The 27,176-nt window shown below is 38.7% G+C and overlaps 2 protein-coding genes across 7 annotated transcripts in view; both read left to right on the top strand.

Annotated features, from left to right (window-relative positions):
• The first annotated feature begins 186 nt into the window (after positions 1 to 186).
• DNAJB4 (DnaJ heat shock protein family (Hsp40) member B4) lies at positions 187 to 26,561 on the top strand. 6 transcript variants are annotated; one of them, XM_040566109.1, is made up of 4 exons: positions 187 to 285; positions 17,609 to 17,894; positions 20,532 to 21,106; positions 22,727 to 26,561. In XM_040566109.1, the coding sequence occupies exons 2-4, from the start codon at positions 17,684 to 17,686 to the stop codon at positions 22,958 to 22,960; spliced, it is 1,020 nt and encodes a 339-aa protein (XP_040422043.1). In that variant the 5' UTR covers positions 187 to 285; positions 17,609 to 17,683; the 3' UTR covers positions 22,961 to 26,561. The 6 variants fall into 6 exon arrangements, with proteins under 6 accessions (XP_040422043.1, XP_040422041.1, XP_040422045.1 ...); XM_040566107.1 differs by having other exon boundaries at positions 235 to 699; XM_040566111.1 differs by lacking the exon at positions 187 to 285 and adding an exon at positions 9,794 to 9,926.
• The window catches only part of GIPC2 (GIPC PDZ domain containing family member 2), a 57,983-nt gene continuing 31,016 nt past the window's right edge, over positions 210 to 27,176 (top strand). The window contains exon 1 of the mRNA XM_040566116.1: positions 210 to 285. The gene's annotated coding sequence lies outside the window, so the exon portion shown is untranslated. The remainder of the gene's footprint in view (positions 286 to 27,176) is intronic.

Raw genomic sequence — 27,176 nt, 5'->3', positions numbered from 1 at the left:
TGCGAGGGGAGGGGCGAGATTTCATCGCGACGCCGGAGGCAACCCCGTTGCGTTGACGGGGAGGGCTGCGGGGGGGGGAGGAGAGAGAGCTCGCGATGTTTCCAGAACGTCACGAGCGTGAGGAGGCAGCGGGGGATTGGGCTGCGAGCGTCACGTGGTGAGGGAGGTGGCGGGGGGGGGGGAGAGGGGATGGCGAGGGGTACTTCTCGCGAGATTTGTGGGTGAGTGCGAGAGCAGTGCCTGAGAAGCGGGCCGGGCAGGGAGCGGCTGAGGCGGCGGCGGGCGGTGAGTGCCTCGGGGAGGGAGCGTTTAGCGCCCGGGTGCCTGCCTCTCTCCCTTACCCGGCCACTCCCCCGGCCGTTAGAGGAGCGGTGCTGCCCTCAGCCCGGAGCCGGGCGCTGCCCGTGTGCCCGCCGCGTGACGCACGAAAGCTGTGAAAAAATAAGTTTTTTTCTCTTCGTGTCTGTCCGTGGGGCCCTTCCCCACGCCTCGCTCCCTGTCCTTCAGCGCCTGCGGGTGTTTGTGGCTTGGTTTGAAGCGCTCGCCGCTATCGCGCGGCTCTGACAGCTGTTTGTCTTTTCGTGGCTGAGCAAGCATAAGCTTTAATGATAAGCTGGAGCTGGTAGTGCTCTGATCTGGGCCCTGCCTGGGAGAGAGGGGGAATAACTGTCACGGAGTGGGGTGGGGAGCGCTGTAAAGGTATGGTCACAGCCTGGGCAGAGAGCGAGGGTGGCCGAGCTGTATGGCTGTTTGCTGCCCTGTTCTGTACCGAGGGGAAGGCTTGCACTCTTTTAGATCTATATGCATAACCTTCATCAGGGGTTATGTTAACTTAATATGTATTTTTTTAGAATTTAAGTAAATATATGTATTTTTAAATTGAAGTGTGAAGGGTCTCTTCCAGCCTTAAATGATTCTGTGTTTTTGTTAGCCCTATTATTTAAGGAACAGTTGATTTGGACTTTACCTAGTTTTTGTCTATCTGCAAGGAGGGAACAACTTTGTTTAAAGTTGTATAAGCGTGTGCTATGCTGTCTTTTCTTGTGACTAGCCTTGTAGTTCCAGGCTGTCTTAAGAAGTTCCTCGTTTCTTGCTGGCCCCTTCAGTTGTGGCTGTTTATAACCAGGATTGTTCTAGCAGGTGACTAGGTAATAGAAAAGGCAGCAGAAACACCTTAAGACGTGGTGCTGCTGCTGAGGTCAGATTATCCTGCATTTCCAGTCTAGGTAACTCTACCAAAGGAGACTGAAAACATGCTAGATTTTTTCCTTCTGTACAGTTCATGAAGTGGTATAGCTCAATAGAATTTTAAGACTAATATATTTAATTTCCACAAAACTAAAATCTGTATGTGTGTGTAGGCAAATTACATTGTATAACTAGAGCTAAGTGAAACTTGCTGCTCAGATACCTTTGATAAAAAAGACCTGTTCAGAAGAATTGGCATATGCTTTCTGTTAATTTAGCCGTGCTAATGTGGGGGAAGAAGATGAGGGGTAAAAATAGCTTTGGGAAAGTGGAAACTTTATTTTCATGCTTGACTCTTTGTTCTTTCAAAACAATACTTTGAGCTGGAACTATTTTTTTTTCATTTCCTTTGTTATTGTGAAGTTGGCTATGTATACCAGCCACGCTATGCAGATAAATAAGTTCAGTGATGGTAGTTGACTGTTGAGTTGAAGGTAATACTGGCTGCTGGCTATGTCTTTCATGGTTTGTCACTTCTTTGAAGATGTGGAGCTTCTGTGTCCTTTGTTTTTGTTGTTATGAAATGTGGTAATGACTGTTAAGTTCTGTGAGATGAGCCAGCAGCTGTGTAATGCTAATGACATTTCAAAGTGGACGTGTCTTGGGCTAATGAAAGCACTTGTGGTACTGTAAGTGTTCTAGTTAGATTCACTAGCAGCTAAAGATAAGTGTTAACTTTGGAATTTTTACCAGCTCTTTGCTAGTGTTCAAGGTGACGCTTCACTTGAAAGTGGCAAGAGATGTTTAGTGTATGTATGATTCTTTAATCTTCCAGATTCTTGAAGGCAGTATATTTCCTTGTCTTTGGCCTTCCAGGTAGTTAGAACACGAAGCTTAGCAAATTACAGAGGAACAACATCTTAAATGTTATCCTATACAAATATTAGGTCCTTGTTTTCATCATTGTTAAGTTGATCTCATGGCCTTTGTCAACAGCTAGAGTTACTTCTATGTATATCTCCCATGATGGCACTTAGCGCTTGTGTGCTAGAAACCCATGCCTCTTAAAAACTGTCTACATTTCCCGTTATTAAATGTTACTTCCCTTGAGAAAATTACCACTATGCGATTAATTTTTTCTTTTTTTTCACTCAGTGGAGTGGGGATCTAATCCCTGAACGCTGCTGACCGCAACATTCTTTCAAGTGCTTTTCTGACTTCAAATAGCAATGCACACCAGGCTGTGATGCTTTCTCACTTGCAAAATTACTCATCGCTATTTTTTCAAAATCTGCCTTCGAAGAAATTAAATGAAGTAGATTGGTAAACAAGTATTTGCACTGTTCTTCTAGAGCCAGAGGACTTTGATTTTGCTGTGTAAAATAAGCTTTGGTTCTATAGTAACATCTTGCTGAAAGATGTACAGTTGAGAAATCTACCACTTTAAAAATTTTAATAATTAGTGGACAACATAAGAGAAAACGGATGCTGCATAGCTTTAACATGTCTTTCAGTATTTCTTTTGGAGATTGGAGAGGGGTGTCTTCCCTTAAGCTTCTTAATGACATCTCTCATGTTATTGAGGCCAAGCTTTTTTTCAGTAATCATCAGAGTAGAACATTCTGATAAATGTAGTTACTAAGAAACAGCTGACTTGGGGAAAAAAAAAAAGAGAAACAAAACCTTGACAAGTCAGAAAACTTTGTATGTACAATGTGGATAGTCACAAACTTAAGTAATGGAGAGTTCTATTTTATTAATCAAATATTCTGTGTGTTAAGGAGTCCTTACTTCTACAAAAAGATACTCGTGGCAGTTCTAAATCTAACAGTTCAGTTGTTGTAGAGGTATAAATGTGTAAATGTGGAACTAATCCAAATTCTCTGTACAAGCTGAGCTTTTCAGTGCATGCTTCTTTGAGGTCTGTTCCTTATTTTAAAACAATGTGTTTTAATTTTGGTGGTCCATGGTGACCAGATCTAAAGGTATGGCAGTCCTGAAAGAAGCTACTACATGTAGGTCATCTCTCAATGGGTCATAAGCTAAAGAATTAGATTTCTTACTAAGTTGTTTCTGTACATCTCTGGATGTGGTTGTTTAACTTTGCCTCAGTATGCTGAACAGCACTAAAAGTGATGACAGTCTCTAAACCATTGTGGTAGTTTTACCCACTCTGCTTTCTGCAAATCATTGTTGGTCTGGGGAAATTTGCAATTGGCTTCTGCTGATTTCATCACTTTAGGAAATTCAAATCAACAGATTCAGATCCTGTCAACTGGTGTTCCTGCACGGGCAAAGGGTGTCCAGAATCGGCAGTACTGCCAGTAGAAAACTCCTCTTATGTAGCTCCTGAGAGGAGATTGAGCACATGTTCAATATCCAAACAAGAGCTGATCTGTCGTCATAAGCTTTTGTGTTTACCATATGTACATTGTAGTAGTAATTCTGAATTTCAGTCACAAATTGGGCCTGAAAGAGAATGTATTTGTGAAAAGGTAACACTAAAGCGTAACTTAAATTGCCTACAAAATCTTTGCAATGATTATAATTAGATCATCTTTTGAGAGAGATGAAGTTCAAGGGGAATGGTTTTTAGGATTGAAATAGGAAGGTTGCCACACAGGAAATATACCTATCGTGCGATATTCCAGGCAGAGGCATGGGTTGCTGCTGAGGATTTGGAGGGGATAGGAAAAATCATTTGTGGAAGGGGAAGAGTGAATTTGCTCCCTAAGCCCATTTCTGGTCCCCTGTGTACCAACTTTTATATAGTAAGCTTAAAAAAAAAAAAAAAAAAAACAATAACGGTTGTTCAGGGTTTTTTTCCTTACATTTAGTTGTGATGCTTTTCTTAGCAAGAATGTCATGCTACATTAAGCATTTGAAACAAAGCTGTGTAGGCATTTTAGATTCCTTAGAGTGTGTTTTGCACGTTTTACTCTGTGGTTCTTATTCCATATGTCTTTGGTTAAAGGTATAAGTGGGATGAAGCTGATGAAAGGGAATTTAATAGTAAAGCTTAAAAGGGAAGAAGGGGTCTTTGCCCCAACGTTTCTGTTGAGCTCTACTCACCAATTTTATTCTGAGGACAGTTGAGCAATAAAAGAATAATATGATCTAACCTCTGAAACTTTTATTAGCTGACAGAAGGCAACCAAATGTGTTATGCCACCATCACAACTACAGAAAGATTAATGAGAGAACATGCAGTTCTGCCTTGAATACAACTGCAACATACAATGAGAGAGTGGATCACTGTCTAGTGATCTCTGCACAATGTAGTGCGGAGGCAGCTGAAGAATACTGGTTGGCACGGTAGTGTGCTCATCGGCCTCCAGTGTCCTACCTGCTCACGGGAGCTGGATGTTTTTCTGTGGAAGTCATGGGAAGGAAAGCTTTGAGAGCCCAGAGCATTTGTTTGCTGTTAACATCTGCAAAACTCCTCCCAGATGGCAGAGGTGTGAAAGGTCTTGCTTGTAATAGATTGGTTGGTAGAGCTAGGCATGGAATTTGCATATGAGTAGGGATTAAGAAGGGCAGAAATGGGGACCTGTGGGTCCTGGTGGGCACCAAGTTGACCATGAGCCAGCACTGGGCCCTTGTGGCCAAGAAAGCTGATGGTGTCCTGGGCTGCATTAGGGAGAGTGCTGGCAGCAGGTCGAGGATGGTGATCCTCCCCCTCTGCTCAGCCTCACCTTGAGTGCTGTGTCCACCTCTGGGCTCCCCGGTACAACACAGACATGGAGCTCCTGGAGTGAGTCCAGTGAAGGGCTACTGAGATGATTACGGGACTGGAGCATCTCTTGTGTGAGGAAACTCTGAGGGAGCTGGGCCTGTTCAGCCTGGAGATGCAAAAGCTCGGGGGGATCTGAGCCATGTGCATAAGTTTCTGAAGGAAGGGTGATGAGGGTGGGGCCAGACTTTTCTCGGTGGTGCCCAGCGATAGGCAGCGGGCACAAACCAAAACACAGGAAGCTCTGTCTGAACAGGAGGAGAAGCTTCTTTACTGCGAGGGTGACTGAGTTCTGAAACAGGCTGCCCACAGGAGTCTCCTTCTCTGGAGATATTCAAAAGCTGTCTGGATACAGTCCTGGGTAATGTGCTCCAGGGGACCCTGCTTGAGGACAGGAGTTGGACTAGGTGATCTCCAGAGGTCCCTTCCAACCTCAGCTATTCTGTAGTTCTTTGAAAATCTTAATTGCTTTGGAGGGATTGGCGTGCTTGCCTATTTTATAGGCCTGATCCTTAGTAGTATGCTTTCTGATACTGTTTAATTATAGCTAACAGCTTTGTTAATTTGTGAGCCAGACCAACTTATTTTTAACCAGATTGTGCTTAACCAGTCAATAAAAAAAAAAAAAAAAAAAAAAAAAAAAAAAAAAAAAAAAAAAAAACAGAAAGGTAAATCTTTTTTGAGAGCGAGGAAGGGAAAATGGAATACATGCTTTGGAAGCTCTTAAATGAGTAATCTCTTCAGTCCCTAAAATGACAATTAAAGCAGGTTTGTCTAAACTGAAAATCCTCTTTATTGCAAGAATTACATGTGTGTTTTAGGGGGGAAATATTTTCAGTGAAGCTTACGAATGAGAATAGCTATAATTTCTTTAATAAATCAATATCATAAGGCTTCTTAGGGGAAACTGTAGTCTAACTGCCACTTCAGTGTGGTGTTTGAAAGTATCTTGTTGTAATCATCAAAACCCCAGACCTCCATAACAATGTTGCATAGAATTGGAAGGGGATAAATATTGCTGTGTTAATCTCAGATCTCACTCAAAAAAATAAAATCAGTGATGTATCATCACAGCAAGAAAGCAGGAGGTTCCATAAGTTTAGCTTCTGTGCGTGTAGATATATATGTAAATCTTTTGACTGAGTTGGTATGTTTTGTGGAGAATCTAAACAGATCTTTTTTTGTACTGGCTGTTGTCTGTTAGGATTATGTCCTATGAGTAAGCTGATTCTGAGTAATATTTTCATTAAACAGTCACAGAAATGATAGTTTAATTTGCAGATGTCACTGTTCTTTCTGCTGTCTTTTTTTCTAGGAGGAGCAGGGAAAAGGTGAAAAAGGAAATGTCTTCCCATAGTAGCGAGTCCTTGAAAGATGGTTAAAACGTTCATTATTAGTTCGGGGAAGAATTTTCATGAGACTATATAACTTCTATAGTCTGTTAGTAGACAGAAAATGAGGTTTGCTATTTATTCAGAACATGCTCCATCTAGACATTTTTTTTTGCTTAATTGTTCACCTTCCTATGTTGTACCTTCTTTTCCTCTTAGCCCAACATGCATTAGTTCTTCTGGAGGAATAAAGCCATTTAAGATATTACTGAAAGTAAGTCTGTCAGACTTCCCCCTTCCATCTTTTCCCAAAACTCTTCTAGATTTGACCTGGGGGAGGTAGGAAAACACAACTAAGAAACCTGGTTTGAGCTATGGTTTGTCAGAAACGTTTGAAAGAGTCACAAACAACTGTTCTGGCTTCTCTTGAAGTAAATTCTAATAAATGTTACTAGGGCTGCCTGTATTTGCCTACTGTAGGTGAACAGAAGGACATTCTTACTGTTTCAATTCAAATCAAGTGTCTAGAGATGCTGATATACTCCTTTCAGGTGAAACAAAGTTGTTCTGACATCTCCTTATCAAATTCTTGTCTTTATACAGCTGTTTCAGACTTGCATGTAGAACTAGCTGCATGAATCAGAGCAGCTGGGTGGGATTGTGATGAGCACACTGGAAAAAGTGCCTAGTGTGACCATCTCCTTTTGCTTATGTAAGAACAGCTGGGTCGCATGTCCACAGCAAAAATGTGTGCTATTCTGTAGTCAGTGATGTGTTAATAACCATCATCTTGTTTGACTATAACAGCAGCTGAAAACTATACAGTGTAGCTGAGTTGCTTTTTCAAGTAGAATGATTTGTCTTGCAGTTTCTCTATTAATCATTCTCCAGGTGCCCTGAACTCTCTGCTGCTGCCTTGAGACAATAGGTCATTAATGATACTGTTTGGTGGAAGAAATCCCTTAGGAATCCTTTTGTGTAAATGAAGTAATCGTTACCATAGTTAACGTATACACCAAAACATTGTTATAGGTGGCACTTGCCCTCCCTTTTCTGCAGGTGAAAGACTAAAAGAGGAGCTGTTGTATGCTACTTCCGCTGAAATAGAGAGCCTTTATTTGTAACAGCCTACTCATCCTAATGTCTCCTGGGTGATAAGGTAGTTGTGATAACTGTATGTAGGTTATCGAAATGCATTTTAAATGCCATCTCTCTGAGTCTTTTCTCCCTTCCAATTTCTTGAAGGCAAATTAGCAAAGGTTATTGTGGGAATTAGCACTATTTTTCCATTGTCCTTTTCCTGTTAATCTGTACATACCACTACCATTAGGTCAGTTCTCCTGCACTGGGACTCATTCGGTGGAAGAACTGGTAGGGAGCCAGTCATGGTTCCCAGGGTCTCTGAGCTGGTTGGCCTCTTGTCCAGTCCCAGCCTGGCCCAGAGCAAGTGCTGCTCTGGTTTGTGCCAGCTGGCCCTGGTCCATGGGGTGGAGAATGCTGGCCTGCAGAAGTAGTATATGAGCTGGTGGTTTGGTCTGTGCTTGTAGGGAAACTTTTGTTTCAGCCCCACTCTTGCAGCACAGAAGAATACATCCAGTGTGCAATCTTAAGCCATACTTGTTTTGAAAGTGGTAATTAGTTACACTTGTAAAGATGTTTCCAAATAACTTTTTTTTCAAACACTTTTTTTTAAAACAATACCCTTCGTCATTTCACTTAGGTGGAAAGCAATTTAAATATACTTAATATTGATTTTTTTTCCCAGGTTTGTATAATAAACGTTGTCATGTAGGAAAATGAGAGTAGGAGTCTGTTTACATATCTCTTAAAGGTTTTGTGCATGAGCTGTTGGAAAACCTGTAGGCAGTTGTTGCTTTGTTTTCTAAGGACAGATGGAGAGGTGGCAGGAGAGAAAGAGGAGGTAGCATGGTCACCAGTGGTATTCTGGTTTGTAATTTCCAGGTGGTTTTAAGCAATGTGTTTCTAGTGTATGTACACTTATATATATATCTCCTTGACACTACTAATAAATGAGCTTAATGCTCATACAAAAACATACTCTAGTTATTCTAGCATGCTTTCTTGTAATATAGAGAGTATCCAAATACATTTTTTTCTTCCTAATATGTTAGGTGAAGCGGACCTTTACTGCCTGGCTGAGCCCATATGTTTCAACAGCATTTTTGTGCCCCTGAGGTTGATTGTATAGTGCTAGTGCTTGCAGCTTAAGCTTCTGTGCTGAAAAATCTTAATTCTTTGAAACATGGAAGTGGCTGAGTCGCATTACATTGAGATTTTTCATGAGTCTAATGAGGGTGCTCGTCACCAAGAGAATGATGGACTGGTTGTCCATTAACTGGCATGTTCAGCCCAGTAGCTTGCATTCAAAAGTGCCTGTAAGTAGGTGCTTCAGGGGAAGTGGAAATAAAGCAATCTCATGGTTTTCATTTCCACCTTCTAGGTTCTGTATATTTGTTGCTCTGAGAATTCCTGCTCTGGCTTCTCTGTCGGGTAAATTCTAGTGCATCTCTTCATTTTTTTTCTTGTGTTTTTTTTAAGTGTCCCCTCAAACTATTTTTGAGTGTGCATTGTCCTTTGGCAGGGAATTTTACCACTTAAAGAATTTCTTAATTTTATTTTTTGAAACTGGCTTCTACTGGTTTCACTTAGTAGCTCTGGTGTAGGTTGGAGTAGATCATGAAACAGTTCAGTCATACATCCTCCTTTGCTCTCCATCATTTTGTAGATCCTGTGGACATGGGAGAAACCTGATGGGTGCATTGCAGTGTGTGATCAAGGCCACCTCTCCATGTGCATGTGTGCTGTTTCAGGACAGTGTTCCTTGAGTCTCAGTGATAGTAGTCAATGAAAATACAGGCTTGTATGTAAAATTAAAGATATTTTACTACTACATTTTCTGCTTTCTTTGCTTTTAACTGGTAAACTTAGTAGTAAATTGTGTGGATCTTGTCAAAATGTTTTCGTGGGTGAAACAGAACTTCGGATTCCATAAATTTTTCCTTTGGTGACAACAGTAAGAAGTCTAAGAAGATGTCTTTCCCTACCAACACAAAGCATTTGTGTGTATGGATGTTTACGAAAGTCTGTACGGAGATGATGTACATAATCCCTTGAAGCTGGTGGTAGTGAGTGTGGTAAATAAGCCTAGCCAGCGGTGTGAGGGAAGCTCTTACAGGTTTTGCATATTGGCTTTTTTACCTGGTGGTGAATCAAGTTGCTTTTGAAGAAGAGGCCTTGTGCAGAAACTTCTATGTGGGTGGGAATTGAAATGAATGCTGAAAAGAACTTATGGAATCTGTGTTGTTTCAAAATGGAGAAGCCTTAATCTGTAAGTGAAAATACCTAGTGTTTGGTGTTCTGTGTGACCATCCTCTATTTCCTTTTGTTTTTCGAAGCACATCATGGTACTTGACTGAAGCAGCTAATGGTGCCATTGTGAAGTAGGGGCAAGTTAGTTGTGTTTCATCAACACGCTGCATCATAACAGAGTTCTAAGAACTTTGCCTGCTTGTAAGATGGTGAACATTCCCACTTCATGGGAAGTGAAACTTGAAAAGTTCTTTCAAGTGTATTCTTGCTCTTCAGCTCTGATAGAGATTGTGACTTAGAAGACAAGGATCAGGCATGAGAAGGCAATTTCTTGTTGATGACCTGTAAGTTTGGTATGTCGTGATGAAGGATCAGTTTGTGTATGACTAGTGTCCTACTCATGTTTTCGGTGATAGTTGTAACCATGTTTAGAATAAAATCTGTCTGACTTAGAGCAGTTTTTCTTTTTCTTCTAGTGTTGTATGTACTTTCATGTAGGTCATGATATAAATAGTGGGAACAATCACTTTCTGAAGAGGAGAACCTAATTCTAGAACTTAATGTTGAATAAATAATTTTAAGTCTTAAGGTGAAAGTGATGGACACTTTCAGTTGTGAGTAGCATTTCTAGTTTTTGATCTATTGTTACAAAATAACAAGAAAATAAATGAAGGGAGTTACTTTAAATTACTTGCTAAGAGTACCTGTTTTCTGGTGTAGGGTTTTCAAATAAAATTGAAGCCTCTATGAATCATGAGCTTAAGAATTCACTTTGAAAGTTCAGAAGTGGTAGCAGCATATCTCTAGGTGATAGCAATATGCTTTTTGAGTTTTAACATTTGAACTTGACCTGCAAATTCACGCTGACTCTGAAATGTAAGTTTAAAGTAGGACTTCCCACAAAAGACCTTAGAAAAGCATCCTTTGTCCTGTTGGTGGGAGCATAACTTCACATATATTCCAGTAATATTAAAAAGTATTTTTGAAGCAGATACTATGAATATATAAATTATTTGTTGGAGCTGGGGCTGGCATAACTTAAATATAATAAATTTAATTGTCTTAGAGAACTTCTTGTATCCTACAATTTCATTTAACACGTAGTCGTGAGACAAAAATAATCAAGCCAGATCTTCAGACAATAGTATCAACTTTGAAATATAGAAAGTACGGTGGGGGGGATGTTTCCTATAAAGAAGTGTTCAACAGTGACTTAGATACATCCCTAATGTGAATTTGGGGGATAATGTATAGTCATGATATATAGAAATAGGTCTATTCTTTTTTAATCTGTGAGGAAATAAAAAGTCTTGTTACTGTAAGCTTCAACGGTGAATTGCATTGAATTGTATTGTTGCATGTGCCTCAGGAAAAATATGTCTCTGATATGTTTATATACATAAAATATATTTAGTACATAAAAGAAACTATCATAAATATTTATGGTGCATTTTGATGTGTTTTTGAGTAGAATATTTCAAAGACAGAATGTATGACATGAAAATACAAAAAGTATGCCCTTAAATATGCTGTTTAACAAAGTTAATGCCACAGTCTGTTGTTATTTTGTCATTCTATTAATTGTTTAAAGTTTTTATGTGGTCTTTCACTTGTTTAACTACCAGTATCCTTATGTACAATGAACTTTCTACTTACATCACAGTAGCAGCATATGCCTACAGAGAAGAGAAGTGAAATTTAAATTTTTATGTAGTTACTTGGATATGAAGTGAATGACTAATATGAAGTGAAGCTTTTCTCTTAGGGCTGTTGACTGATTAGAAAGAGCTATTTACTCTCTGCGGGCTTGCCTTGGCAAGTTTTGTTAGATATATAAATATCAACTGTTTCTTCTGTTGTAGGCTCTGAAATGTATTTCTGTAAATGAGGCCAAGTTCTGAGCGCTTCTGTGGTAAAACACTAAATGCGTTCATGAATGTGGTTTGTATGTACGAGGTCTTATGCATAGTCCCAAAGTCTTAACATAGCTTATAACAACTACATACAGTTGAAGACAAAGGGGGGAAAAGTCATCATCAGTGTTTTTCTCCTCTGGGAAGATAATGGATGCTCTTTCAGAAAGTTTACTGTTGCATATGGATGTGCTTCGTTCAAACCCTTTTAGACAAATATTAACTTATCCATTAATTCACGTGGGTTTGCAAATACTACTTAATTGTTAAAGAGCTTTTTTGGGTAGGGATTTGGCTCCTCTGCCGTGACATTTATGTGCACATGTATATTTATAGTTGTGATCTGTTTGGAATTTGCCTTTGTGGTTTTGTTTGCTCTTTAACTTGTTCTGTGATCTAGTCGTGTGTTTCAGTTTTGTCTGAGGTTCAGTAGGTGAGGAATGCAAAAGCAGTGGCTTAACTTAATAGAAATAGGAGTGTTTTTATTGAGCTTCAGGGAACGACACAGGTCTGCTTAGGAGCTTTTCCTTAAAATAACCATGTACTGATACTAACTTATTGTTAACCTAGAATTTGAGTTCACAGTGTCTATTAGTGTGAATGTTTCCTTGTCTGTATGTTAATTGATTTCAGTTGTTCTTATTTAGGCTTCTTTGAGTTAATTGCTTTATTTAAAGTTAACATTATCAATGCAACTGTTCTAAGATATGGAAGTGGTATGACCTTGCTCCTGCTGTTCTACTGAAGTTACTGTGCATAGTCTAACTTGTATGGACAAATGCTATGGTTGTTCAGAGAGAATAATGGGAAAGATAGTCCTGCAGTAAAATAATTGTTGCTTTAAAATAACTGAGGTAGAATACTGAATGAGTAGTTAGATTCATTCTCAGAGTGAAGGTGAGCTGTTGAAAGAACAATTTTCAGCTTGTGAATTTCAGAAACATTTTTAGTTAAAAAAAAAAAATCTATTACAAAAACAAATGTTGCTTCTTAACTGAAGAGCAAACAAAATCCTCTGTCAATAGAAAGGGGCTCATTAGGCAAGTTCTGTATGGATTCAAAATTAGTCTTCCAGAGTTCAGGAATGAGACATGAGACTCTCATGCGTTTTGGTGATCAGGGCATTTAGATCAATATTCTAGTAGAATTTAGAAAAAGCAGAAAAGTGTCTGTGGACTTGAATTAGAAATTAAACAATGTTTTCAGTGATACATTGTAGAGAAGATATGATCTTTGTTAGGCATGTCTTGTAGATAAACAGCTGGGTAACATCTTCGCTTGATGTTTTAATGCTTCAGCATGACACGCAGACTTACATGGATTGCAGGTCTGGTTATGTGTCTTAAAACATCTCCACTACATTGATATATTTTTTTTCACTTTATCCTACAAGAATCAGATGGTCAAACATTACTGATACTTGGTCTGTACGCATGCTTCAGAATAAAGGCTGAGACTATTGGTATAGAGGACGTTTGCAGAAGTATGCTTTTCATTTGTGTCTACCAAGTAACATACCCCCTGAAAGTGTATGGATGTGAAGTGGGCTGAGTAATATTTTCAGAAAGCTGGGGTTCTTTCATCATGTAAGTTGTTTCATGTGCTTCTGTAACGTGAGATTTCATACAGCACAGGCATCTGGAATATTCTGTTATTTCTGTTCCTTCCCCCACCATGGGATGAGGTGTTTGGGAAGTTGTTCTACCAATGTTTAAACTTTTCAATTTCAGTTGATTTGTCTCATACTATTGTGAACAGCGAGCACAATCAATTCTGTAAACCTGTTTTCTGCCAAAGTAAAAGCAACAGCTTCATAGACTACTCGATAGTACGGTACTGGAATGCAGCTGTTGTATCTGACTGTAAACAAAGACCTGATACAGGTGGAGAATTGATTCTTACTGGGGTATATCAATCAGAAGAGTGGATATGGTAGGATGAGGAAGAATGTTAGCTAACCAGTGAATTTAATTTATTACATATTTGCACTCTGCCGTGACACCATGTCATTACTGGAGTTTTGTGTTTGAGCATTTGCTTAGCACTCATTCAGGAGCACTCCGAATCCAAGTCTTCGATGATGGCTTTACTAATTTATAGATACACAGATTAGCAGCTTGCTTCTGGTAGGCTTTGGTAAGTTGCAGGATGCAGTACTGCTGGCTTGTCACGTACAGGAAGCTGGGACCAGGCTTGGCTACATGGGATCTATCAGGTTGTGTACTGTTAATGCTCCTTAAACAAACTGGATTACAGCAACCATCCCTCCTTTAAGTAAAAATTCAAGTAAAAGTCCAAGTAGAGGCTGAGCATGCATACCAGCATGCCACAACTAGAATTGAGTGTGAGAGCAGGTATGCTTGTAGTGCACTTACCTTCTGGTACTTGGCCACAAAGTGTCGACATCTGAAGTAAGGGGTGACTGAAATGCCCTTACTGACAAAATACCCTATGATGGTTATAACTACTACTGCAAAAGAAGTGGAAATGCAGGAATTTGTTAAAAAAAAAAAATATATATATATATATATATATATACAAAAAAATGATTCCATAAATGAATTCATCTGTCCCACCCTAGGTGATGACCTTATCTCTTTTTATAGAGAATACTCATTCAGGCATTAAAAAACAAAACAAAACAAAAAAAAAAAACACAACTTACTCAAACATATGGGAAGCAGGATCTTTCCAGAGTCAGGTTTTTTTTCTTTTTTTTTTTTAAATGCTTCTGATTCTATGTATATGGTAGCAGGCAGGGTAAGACTATAGCAATAACATGAAATATGTAGTTCTTCTTGATAGGTGTCTTGTTTTCTGGTCATGTGCCTTTATTTGAAAGGACTGCAGGGTCAGGAGTTCTTGTGGAGAGTGCATGAAGGATTTTCTTTTCACGTTAATAACTATTGAAGGGGAATGTGGGTTAAATAACAAAATGAACAATGAAGATTCAGAGTTCTAAAAACCTACCAGTTATGATTTTATCTGTCCTTGAAACTGCTGTAATACTCGAAGACTGGAAGATGTAAAAACTTAGCACGTTTACCAGATGGATTTCATTATCTGAAGAAGTGCCAGTCTGATTAGTGTGATCGCTAGATATTCAACTTGTGCACGCTGGAGTTGAAACAATTTTAGTTGTTCCACTGATTATGAAAGACTTGTATGTCACAATCTATATGACAATTTGTTTAAAGAACTTGATAAACATGTGAGAGGTACTGCAGCCTATTTATAATATCTGATTGTATGATAAAAGGAAGGTCTTGCTATGGAGAGAAAGCAGGAACATACTTTCTGGAAACACGTGTTCTAGTTAACCCATCAACTTTTAGAAAATATGAGGTTCTAAGCTGTAAATTAATTCTGTGAAGATCTCCTGTAGGGCAGAAAGTAGAAATAGTGTAGTTGTTATTGTGTACCTTACTCAGAATCTTAAGGCTTTTCATTTTTAGGGAATAACTTACCTAATTAGTGTATAACTTGGCACCAGCGCCAGAATAGCACGTTCCCCTCTGAAAGGAGAGAAAGGATGCCTGAGCTTTTACTCACTGATTGTCAGCAAAAAGTCCCAGTGTAACTTTTTAAAGTTTTGACACTTGGGTGGAAGAAAGTTTTGTTTTAAGGAGAAGTCCTTACTATTATGTTCTTCAGTGAAACCTAGGAAGTTAATTATTATGTCTTTAAAAGTCCCCTCCACACCCTTTTTATTGCAACTCCTTGGGTATTCTTTTGATAGCTATTTAATATTTTCAATGGGGAAAATATTCTTTTCAAACTAGCATATATACCTTCTTCCACTTCCATTGACCGGAGGTTTTGAAAAACCTAATGAAAAATAGTCCTGAGACTAGTATGAGGTGTTGCTGTTCTGACAGCTCTATGATGCATCAACACTGTGACACAAATAGCACAGGGTCCTTCTCGGACTCTAGGTGGGAGTACTTCAAGTGATATAAGACATGACCTCGCTAGAGGTTGCTGTGTGATGGAAGCACAGCTGAGCATTGTAACTCCTTGCACTACTAGTATTGCAAGAGAATTTAAGGCTGCTCTACATTTTGTATTAATAGTGATGAAGTTTGTTTGCTGTTGTAGTTCAGAGTTAGTGACTGCTGGATTTGGATGGTGGTTTGTCATACTTGCAAGTAAAGTAGCTTCTTACAGAGTAGTAGTGTACTTTAAATCAGTTAAAGTCCTGTTTTAATTCAAGCTATTGCACCTACTGCTTTAAGATTTTGTTAGTGGAAAAATGCTGAATTTAGGATGTGAGTCTACGAGAAGTTATTGGAATAGTGAATTACCCAAACCAGTACATTTTAAAGAAAGATAGGAAGAAATGGGTAGCTGGTAGAAGACTAGCTCCTTGTGGAGCTTCATGACAACCTCCTCCTTCAGCTGTAAAAAGAATGGATTCTGTAATCTTGTGGCTCCCAGAGTTCCAAAAATGTAAATCAGTCCTTAGAGATTTGGTGACAAAGGGTTCCAATTCTTCTCAATACCCTTTGACCTCTGTTGGATTTGAAATAATTATAGGCATGCAAAATTCAAGCTTTTTCAAATAGCAATGAAACCTCATCTTTGTACTGTTCTGTCTTCATCCTCACTTGTATTCCAAGGGGATTAAGAAAAAAAGGCAAATCCCAGATACTGGGAATCTGGTCAATTCTAGCACAGCAAGTGGAAAAGAGTAAATATGATGTGGGGAATAGGGTGATGGCACATAGTGGGGAGAGGGAATCTCTTTGTCGCACTCTGGTTTAGACAAAATTTGTAATCTTTTCTGGTTAGCCCCCTAGTAGAGCAGCTTCTGGAAACAAACTTCAAATATAATGCTTCCTAAATCAAAAGTTGTGTTCTCTTCTAGAGTTTGATGGTCCTTTAGCTGCTATATGCTCCCTTTCTTAAGCTTTGTAGCATTATAAGGAAGATGACTGAGTCTAAGAGATGTTGTCTTACAGGTAATTTCTAAGTAATGACTAAAATTGGCTTCTTTTAATATTTTGTTCCAGGAAGGAGCATTTTTCAAGCTATGCTAATCAATCTTGAAGTTTATTGCAGTACTGAAAAGCAAAGATAATTTCTTAAATAAAAACCAAAAGAAGTCTTAGAGGCTGAAGCTTGTTGCCATTCCCTCTGCAGAGCATCAGAAACACTTAAATACTTAAATTTGAACTTAAATACTTAAATTTCACTTAAATTTGAACTCCATATTGTAAATCAAATGTATAGGAATCAGGTCGTCTTCTGTTAGCGTTCACCTGATGAGATGTTAGTATTTCCTTGGTATGTTGTTATACTTGTATAACAGTCTTAATACTGCCTCTGTGTAGAGTGAGGGATGAAACCAACAAAATAACCATATTTGGTCTGCTTTGAGTGGCTTGAGTTGTGGTAAATTGTCATTTGGTTGTCTTCTTCCCCTCAGGTTTGATTTCTTACTGTTTAATAGTACTTGGCTGCAGTCAACTGCAGCTGAGAGTAGCTTAATTTTATTTTTTAAAGAAATGTAGTTAGCCTTTCTAAAGCTTTGTAGTTAACTTGGGTGTAAAATACTTTACAGTCCTTGCTGGAAAGGGTACAAATCCATGTTGATGATACATTCAGAAAACAGTTGTATGTACAGCTGTCTCTACAGAAACTGAAGTAAAACGCTATAATTATTTTGTATGGGCTACTGAATTACTTTTAGGATAGTTATGTCTTTTAGACCAGGGTGGATTCAGCTCTGTTGGCGAAAGGCACTGTATAACACTTGAACATTTAAACTTCCTAGTTGCTTGAGGAGGGAGGAAATAGTTGAACAATTTGCACGCGTGTGTGCGTGCGCTTGAGAGCAAGCGAGTTGTGCTGACTGTTCAGCGGGGGCAGTCTGGGAAGTGACGTCCTGCACTATTTGTCGTTCTAGAAAGAGCCAAGACACGTAGTGGAGATGGGAGGACTCTAAAGAGGGCTGTGCCTTATCCTGTGTGTATAATTATTTATAAATGAGCAACAGGGGAAGGAATGAAATACGGCTAAGCTGTCTAGCGTTTCTTTAATGCATCAGAGTTTGTTGATTTTTGTTCTCTTTGTTTCATTTCCAAATTTTGTCTTTATTTTTCCTTCTCTAGCATCTCTACATTGCTGAGACACTGGATACTGGTTTCTTTATAGCAAGGAAAATCTAAATTCCTTCAACTCTCAGGATGGGGAAGGATTATTATTCTATTCTGGGAATTGAAAAAGGGGCTTCTGACGAGGATATCAAAAAGGCTTACAGAAAACAAGCCCTTAAATGGCATCCAGACAAGAACAAATCTCCCCACGCAGAGGAAAAATTCAAAGAGATTGCAGAAGCTTATGAAGTGCTGAGTGATCCCAAAAAGAGAGACATTTATGATCAGTTTGGAGAAGAAGGTTTGTATGTCTTTGTTATTGTCTGTGAATGGTCGCTTTTGCTATACTGAAAGAAGCAAAATAAATGTAGATGATGCATGGAAATGTGATGTATTGAGTTTTCGGCAATGTAGCTGTACTACTTTGATATTTGACTCATTTCTATTAGATTTTTAATGTAAAATGTATTTCACAGCTTAATTAGTTTTAATTTCTTATGTTAATGTGTTTTTGTGTTTTTTAAAAGTCCCAAATACTTGACAGGCAAGAAGTCACTGGACTGAAAAAGTTTGACCCATGAAGAGTTTTCTGGGATCTTGTTGTACTGCTGTCTTCCCTTGCTCTAGCACTTCTTGATGTGCAATTGGAGAGCTTGACAGATTCTTTTTTAAGATTTTTGGTAAAGGGCAGTCTGCTTGATCTCGGCAGGGCAGCCCTGAGCAGAAGCCCAGGTGTCCAGTCTGTAGTTGTTCTTGGCTTCTTGCCTGGAGAGGAAAGAATTTGGCTGATGTCATGAAATACCAGAACAATTTTTTAGCTTTAATTGTAAACAGTGATAACATGCCAAGAGAATGAGGCCTCAGAAATGTCATTTTTATCCTAAAATGGTTATCTGGAGAGGATGACTTTTTTTTTTATTTTTGACCGACATGACTTTGCCTCAGTCGTAAGAGGATTGAGCAACAGGGGAGGATGTTAATAACCCTCCTCTTAAATGTACTGGTATCAGAAGTTCCAGACGAAATAGTTCCTTCTGTGTTAACAAGGAGGCCCACTCATTCATTTGCATTCGCTCAGGGCCACGTGTTTGTTTTTTTTTAATTAACAGAAGACACTTAGCAGTATTTTTATGCTGGAAATTGTGGGTTCTTATAGTGAGATTTGGCACTTTGTCATCTGTAGGACTTGATACAATTATTAATACCCATCAATTCATGTAGAAGGCCTTCAGCTCTTACAGGTGATGCAGTTTTTCAGCTTTTCGTTATGCTGCAGGTGACCAAAGGCTCTAGTGCTGTTTTTGAAACATTCTAGGAAAAGGTGCTCGTTTAGATACTAGAGGCTTTTGTTGTCACTTGGGTCTTTTACCTTCTTGTACTTCTTCATTCTCTGGTTTCCTTTCTGTATATTATTATAGAACTACTTACGTTGTGGATTCATTTACACTTTAGATTCTTGTGCAGTAGCTCATCCTAACTACTTTCCCAAAATGCTATTTTTGTCATTTTCTTCAGACAGCTTGAAGTAAAACATAAAGCAATGCAGCCTTTCGCATCATAGTATTGCATACTTGAATCTAGATGTTCAAAACATGGATTTCTATTTATTTTGGGCATAATATTAATCGTAACAACTTCTGGAAATATGTCCTGATGACTCATTTGTTCTCTAAGTTTTTCCATTGCTTCTGAGAGTATAATTAGCAGTTCGGAGGGAAAGGTAGAGGGGTAGGAAAGAGGAAGGAGGAAACCTCAGCATTTCTTACAACTAGGAACTTGATGTACCTTCAATAAACACTTATGGCTAGCTATTCTTGGAGGTGTTATTCCATTACCACAGATTGGATCCACTGATCTGGTTGTTTGACATGAACAGTACTGTGACAAGTACTGTGACACAAGGATATACTACTACACATTGCTAAGTACTTTTTAAATGGTCTGGTACTGAGATGGGGAAGACACCTGGATTTTAACATCTGTCTTGGTTACTGTTGATAACTAGTATTAAGGTTGTGCATAAAAATTCTAAAATGCAGATAAAAAGATTTATTTCAAATTTAGGGAATGAATGCTTCCATAAAATTAAACCCTCAAATGTTATTGTAGGTGTAGTGCTGAACTCCTGTGAAATGAAAAATAAGTTAAAAAATAAATAAATAAATTGTCAAACATGATTTTAGAAATACGTCTCTTATGAAAACCTTCATGTTCTTTAATCTTAGAGGTTTGAGACAGTGTTCTGGTGTTCTGAAGTGCTGGAAAGTACTATCTAGAAGGAGGAAATAAGTAGAGATAACCTATCAGGAGGGGTATTTAAAACTGACTTTAGCCAGGTTTAGAATGAGGGAGGAGGAAGTATGAAAGACCAGCCAATGAGAATCATAAGGGAAGTCTTATCAAGAAGTAGTTAAATGTAAATCTCTTCTTGGGGAAGATAGAGATAGAAGAGAGCTATTTGAGAACATCGTGATTTATTTGCACAGACGCGGTGACAGCGTATATACACGATTTTTGTAGGTCTTAAGAACTTCTAAGCTATTTTTATTTGTGGCTGGATAGAAAGGTGTTCCTGAGTTTCTTCCATATTTTATATCATAGCACCACGAGCTGCAATAAGTTTGGGATTCTGAGTTGAAAATTAAAGAAGCATTACAGCTGCTGGCCCATTATGTTACTTTATTCTCAAACTGAATTGCAGGAAAACAGAGGTAAAGCTGTTTAACACTGGATTTGAGTAGAACTGTGGAGCATATGAGAAACATTATTTTATGAATTACTGCTTGACACTGAATGGTCTGAGTTCTCATTGAAGAGGAGTCTTTTCACTCTACTGTAAAGACATTGTCTTGTCAGTTCTGGTATCTACTGTTGCACTTTACAATAAGTGGAATATTAATATAAGCTTTCTTTTTTAAATTTTACTTGTTTAATTTAGGTCTGAAGGGAGGAGCTGGAGGACCTGATGGACAGGGTGGTACCTTCCGATACTCCTTCCATGGTGACCCACATGCTACATTTGCGGCTTTCTTTGGTGGCACAAATCCTTTTGAGATCTTCTTTGGAAGGAGGATGCCTGGTGGCAGAGATACTGAAGACATGGAGGTGGATGGTGATCCATTTGGATCCTTCACCAGCTTCAGTATGAATGGTTTTCCAAGGGAAAGGAATACAGTTGGTAGCCAATTACGTCGTAAACAAGATCCACCTGTAATTCATGAACTTAAGGTGTCATTGGAAGAGATCTATCATGGCTGCACAAAAAGGATGAGGATTTCACGTAAAAGGCTGAACCCAGATGGTAGAAGTGTCCGAACAGAGGACAAAATTCTCACTATTGAAATAAAAAGAGGATGGAAAGAGGGCACTAAAATCACTTTTCCAAAAGAAGGTGATGAAACACCAAACACAATTCCAGCTGACATTGTTTTCATCATTAAAGATAAACCTCACTCGCATTTCAAGAGAGATGGATCGAATATTATCTATCCTGTTAAGATCAGCTTAAGGGAGGTAAGTGTCTCTTTTGGTGGAACTCAGTGTTCAAACCTATTACGTGGTACAGTAGCTACACAGCAAAAGCTAAATGACAGCAATAAAGTGTTTTGTTCATTTTCTTAGAGAGCATTTCTCTTTTCTGAAGTCAAAATGTGGCTACAGATTATAGTTATTTATAGTGGAAACACTAGCTGTTTCTATATAAATGGAGTACTATTTCAAGCTGTTTATAGAGGTGGAGGAGAATGAGGGTGGAAGGGTAAAAGTGAAAGTTGGTAATGGCTTAAATCTTTGTAATTTACCTTTCTAGAACAATATACGTTAGGTTGGATTAATAAATATATCTGCTATAGCATGCTCCTTGCTTGTGTGATCTGACTGCGATAGAACAAAGCAGAAATGTCTTAAAATTCGTTGGCAATGAAAATATTTAAGCCTGTCTTTTTATGTCATAAGTTATCTCAGTGTGATTTCAAAGTAGGTAGAGATTGATTTCATGAGGATAAATTATTGTGAACAGGTGTCACGGGAGCTATATATAACAACAAAATGCTATAGCCTTTTTAAATTCTGTTCCAAGAACAAAACACACTGGCTTTGAGAAGGAAAAATCAGACAACTGGGGAGAGTTCTTCAGAGTCTGAAGGCTTGAAATAGTAATAATTGAAAAATGAATGTAGCAAAATATGTCTTGTGTTTTTTTCTTAATTAGCATTAGGTGGAGAAGCAAGCTTTTTACTTGCCTTAGGAATTATTTGTGCGTATTATGAGCTCCCTTCTTAAAGGATTCCTAGCTAAAAATACATCTGAAGTGAGATGAAGCCCTTAAAATAGGGTCAGTGAGAGAGAAAAGACAGTATTTAATTATGACATGAATAGTACAGTTCCTTCATAGATAAAAGCCTATTTAGACTTACTGCACTATTACATAATAGTGAACATTATCAGTATAGACCAACCATGCAGGATCAGATGAACTTGGAGGAATCAATGTCTATCAGAGATCCTAGTAATTAATGTAAACAAACCATTGAGCATAGCAGGAGACAGCCTGGTTTTCCTGGTGATGTTTTAATTTTGGTACACCAAAATAGTCTTTGCTTTGCTTTTAGCATTGCAAATGCTTGTCTAAGACAACTGTCAAATTTGATATGTCTCTGCTTATAGACATTTAAATGTCATTCTGCCACTTGTAATACAGGTTGATGAAGTATTACAGTAAACCCCCATGCAATGTAAACAAACAAAAAATGGACCAAGATTCTAAATTTACAGTGGAAATTGAGAAGTCTCTGTGGAGACTTGCTACTAAAGACTTGCAAGCAGTGTTTTCACCCTGTATTCTATTACCGTTGTATTTCATAAAGTTGTGGAAGAATATATAAGCTCAATTACTCTATAGTGACCATAAGGCTGTAAATTCTATAATATTAATTCTGTAATATTCAGTGATAAATTGAAACCCTCCCTCCTTAGGAAAGGAGCACTATTTGAGTTTTGATATCTCTGTAGTTCATAGTTGAAGTGCTGTTTGCAATGCTAGTCGTTTCTAATTAATCCAGATTCAGTTGTAGGTACAAACGAAGTTATAACCAATTCCTTTTTCTTATGATACCATCTTTTTTTTTTTTTTAGGCCTTGTGTGGCAGCTCTATCAACGTGCCAACGATAGAAGGAAGAACCATACCCATGACAGTAAATGAAGTTGTAAAGCCTGGGATGAGACGAAGAATTATAGGATACGGTTTGCCATTTCCCAAAAATCCTGACCAACGTGGAGACTTAATTATAGAGTTTGAAGTAGTTTTCCCAGATAACATTTCTCCAGCATCAAAAGAAGTACTTAGGCGAAATCTTCCAGTTTCATAAAATGAAGACTATGTCAACTGTTTAAACAGGACACTGGAAATGCAGAAGACTGGCAAGTCTGTGCTTTAAAAGTGCAATCTGTAACAACTAGTGGAATATTTGTTTTTTGTTTATGGGATGGGTGGGGGGAAATACTGTAATGCTGCATGAGAAGAAAAGAGTTAAGTACAAGTCACAGATGACTTCTGCAGTATAATTTACAGGGAAAACCACTCATTTTATTTTAGATCTTCCTAATCGGAAAAGTTTATTCAGTATTTTGCTTAATGTAAAGTGTAGTCAGTTTTTACAAAGTCAATGCATACTTCTGATGAAGTACTTGAGCGTTCGAGTACTTTATTTAGTAATATCCCTACTGTATCTATAGCATTACCTGTTTATATGGAAATTGGACATAGTAGTAGAAATACACACATGCACAAATATTTTAAATTGCAAAATAGATAATATTTTGTTATGTTGCCTTCCACTGCACAAAGCATAGACTGGGAAAATCAGCTTGGACTCCTGAACTGCCCCCCAGTGAAGTGAAAAAATTCTTTATTGCCCAAAAACGTGAGAGGACTACATTGTAAGTTGAGCTAAGAGCATGTAGCTTGAGGAGAAAGGAGACGTTTGCAATGGGATAGTTCCTCAGGCTACAGGCAGAACAGCAAGAAAGGATTCTACAAGTACATAAACAGCAAATGTGGGCCTGCTGTCAAATGCAGTAGGGAAACTGGGTAATAAATGACATGGCTAAGGCTGAGGTACTCAGTGCCTTCTTTGCCTTAGCCTTTACCAGTAAAATCAGGCTTCAAGAATCCCAGGTCCCTGAGACTCAGATGGGAAGCCTGGAACAAGGAAGAGCTACCCTCAGTGGTGAACTGGGCTAGGGTGCTCTTAAACTGGATGTACAGAAGTTCATGATGCCTGACAGGTTGCACCTAGAAGTGCTGAGGGAGCTGGCTAATACCATTGCAAGGCCTCTCTTAATTATATTTGGTTGTAGTATTTGGGAAAGGTTCCTGTAGACTGGGAGAGAGCAAACATCACTCCTATTTTCAAGAAGAACAAGAAAGAAAATGAGTGATCTACAGGCCAGTCAGCTTCACCTCGGTTCCTGGAAAGGTGATAGAGAAAATCCACTTGGAAAGCATTTCAAAATGCATGAAGGACAAGGAGGTCCATAGTCAACATAGATTTACAAAGGGGAAATCACGCTTGACCAACTTTACAGCTTTCTACAGGGAGTTGACCAGCTTGGTGGTTAACGGGAAAACAGTCCATGTTGTTTACCTTGACTTTAGGCAAAATGGCAAAGTACAGGTTAGATAAGTGGACACTAGAGTTGGATTAAAAACTGGCTGAAGGAATGGGTGCAGTGGGGTTGCAATCAGTAGCACAGAGTCTACTTGGAGGTTAGTCACTAGTGGTATACTCCAGGGCTCAATATTGGGGCCAATACTATTCAGCATTTTCATTAAATGCCTGGATGAGGGGATGGAATGCACCCTCAGCAAATTTGCAGATCACACAGAACCGGGAGGAGTGGCTGATATCACCATATGATTGTGCTGCTATTCAGAGGGGCCTTGACAGACCAGAGAGCTGGACACAGAAGAAAGTTCAGTGAGGAAGAAAAAGTCCTGCTCCCTGAGGGTTAAGTCCAGGCACCAGTATACCCTGGGAGCTGAAGGGCTGGAAAACAGACTTGCTGCGAGAAGACTGAGGTCCTGACAGACAACAAACTGACCATGAGCCAGCAGTGTGTCTTTGCATCAAACAAGCTCAATGGTATCTTGAGCTGCACTAGAGAGCTTTGTCTGCAGGTCAAGGGAGGTGATTCTTCCTCTCCACTACTCAGTGATGAGGCTGCATCTGGAGTACTGTGTCTGATTGTGGGCTCCCCAGCAGAAGAAAGATACTGACTTGCTGGGGTGAGTCTGTGAGAGGCTGAGAGAGCTGGAACTCAGCCTGGAGAAGAGAAGGTTCCAGGGGATCTTATAAGTACCTTAAAGGAGGGAATGAAGACAGGGAGCCAGACTTCACAGTAGCACCCAGTAACAGGGCAAGAGACAGTGGACACAAATTAAAGCACAGGAAATTCTATCTGAGCACAAGGAAGCACTTGGTTTTTACTGTGAGGGTGGTCAAACACCAGAACAGGTTGCCCAGAGAGGTTGTGGAGTCTCCATCCCTGGACATACTCAGAACCCAACTGGACGTGGTGCTGGTCAACGTGCTTTAGCTGATCATGCTTGAGTAGGGGTATTGGGCTAGACGATCCCCAAGAGGTTGCTTCTAAACTAAAGGATCCTGTGAACTTTGACGTAGCAGTTTTCACAAGACAGTGTTAAGGACCATGTTCTGCAAATGAGGCTTAACCCAAAGATGGGCGGTGCTGATGTGATGGCTTGAATCCATAGGAAGTAGGTCTTCAATGGAGTGGAAAGATGCACAAAGAACACTGTAGAAGTGCACTGTAGTACAGGTATTTAAAAGATCACGCTGATCTCAAGTATGCATTATTTTCCAAAGACTGAACTTTATTCCAACAATGAAGAAAAAGCCCAGGTACTACCTAAAGAAAAGTCTGCCTAAGAAAAAATGGGATAGGGGTTGCCCATAAACTTTTTATGTGCTTGCATTGATTCTTTTTTTGAATACAAATATTATTTACTTGTCTTCAGAGTTGAAAGGTGCATAGGGAAAGAGAGCCCGCTGTAATAGTCTAGTTTTATAATATAGTACTAGGGCTGGTTCCCTTGATTGTGGCTTGATTTTGCTGGAAGAAATGCCTTGCAGATGTTCTCATTACTTGAGTTTAAAACCTTAACACAGTACTTTAGCAACAATTTCAAAGATTTTTCTTCATAAGAAGAAAGAATATAGAATTTGCTGTTAGCCTTTGCCTGTGGAAATTCAGTAGTTACCTGCTCTGTTAGGTAGCTTAAGAAATAGCAGTGTTATCTTCATATAAGTGATTTTCTGCAGAAAAGTAAATCATATAGAAGTTGGGAATTAATTTACAATAGCTTTTTAACAAGCACAAAGAATCCCGTTTTTTGTTACTCAAAGGACTAGAACTTATGAGAGATGCTGTTTGAGTCAACTTTTCAATTGCTGATCTCTTCGTATATTGTCTGTAGTCCTTAGATCTACAAGGAGCTGAACAAATGCTGGAGCAGTATCACAAAGGGAAAAACTTGCTGCTTAGTGCTTATGCGTAATGTAAATGCTCTATATTGTTTGTTTAAAAAAAAAACACACTATGTTCTGTATTGCATTTCTTATGTGGTTTTTAAGTAAAAAGTGTAAAGTTGTTTTTTAATTTCCTTTTCATCTTTTGTTATGATGGCAGATGCTAAAAGCAACTTAAAAAAAAAAATCATCCTAAAATGTGTATGTCTGTTTAAAAGCTAATATAATTGAGATTTTGTAATCCAGGAACTTGTAACCTTAGTCCAACTTTTAAAAACACAGCAACTAGAACTATCTTTTGTAACCATCTCCAGGTAAGAGGATTTGCAGTATCTTGTGCATTTAGAGGCATATGTACAGCAAACTAAACTTTTCCAACTGTTTTCATGCTCAAAATACAGAAGAACTATAGGAATGGTATGAAATCCTTGTATTTCTTTTTTTTTGGTGAGATGTAACAAAGTACACGTTTCAAAAATAGCACATGGAATTACTTCAAAATGAGAGGGAGCAATGATAGCTGTCTAATCCAAGATTCCCAAGAAATAAGCACACTTTCAATAGAGAAATATCAAAAGCTATGTTTTAAAAACCAGTGAGTATTTATTTAGTCAAGACTATGTGGGAGACAGGTGAATTCTCAGCGGCCTACTATATCTTTAACTACAAAATACATGGAAATAAAACTGACAAAGTTGGGAGGAGAGTATTTTTAATACTATTTTAATTTTAATATAATCATACTCTAATTTTTAAGGGTTGCTTAAGTGCCATAGAAAGCAAAATTAGTTGGTTACTTCAGAGTTTATTCAACAAGTCTATGAAAACCCATACTTCTAAAGTATCTCTTTAATCCCCCCAATACCAAACTTTAGAATAATCTCAAGCTGTTGCAAGAGTTGGGCAAGGTACGTTTAACTTTTTCCTTTGTCATGCAGAGGTATTCTGAGACTGCAGTACAGGCTTTCGTATGTGGTGAGGATATTAGCATTCCATTCTTCCATTCCAGCATTCCTTGTATTATCTATGTTGA

The sequence above is a fragment of the Cygnus olor genome, chromosome 8 (genome assembly GCF_009769625.2).
Source record: "Cygnus olor isolate bCygOlo1 chromosome 8, bCygOlo1.pri.v2, whole genome shotgun sequence".
NCBI classification, from domain to species: Eukaryota; Metazoa; Chordata; class Aves; order Anseriformes; family Anatidae; genus Cygnus; species Cygnus olor.
The sequence above is the reverse complement of the archived record's forward strand: the minus strand, read 5'-3'. Positions and strand labels throughout refer to the sequence as shown.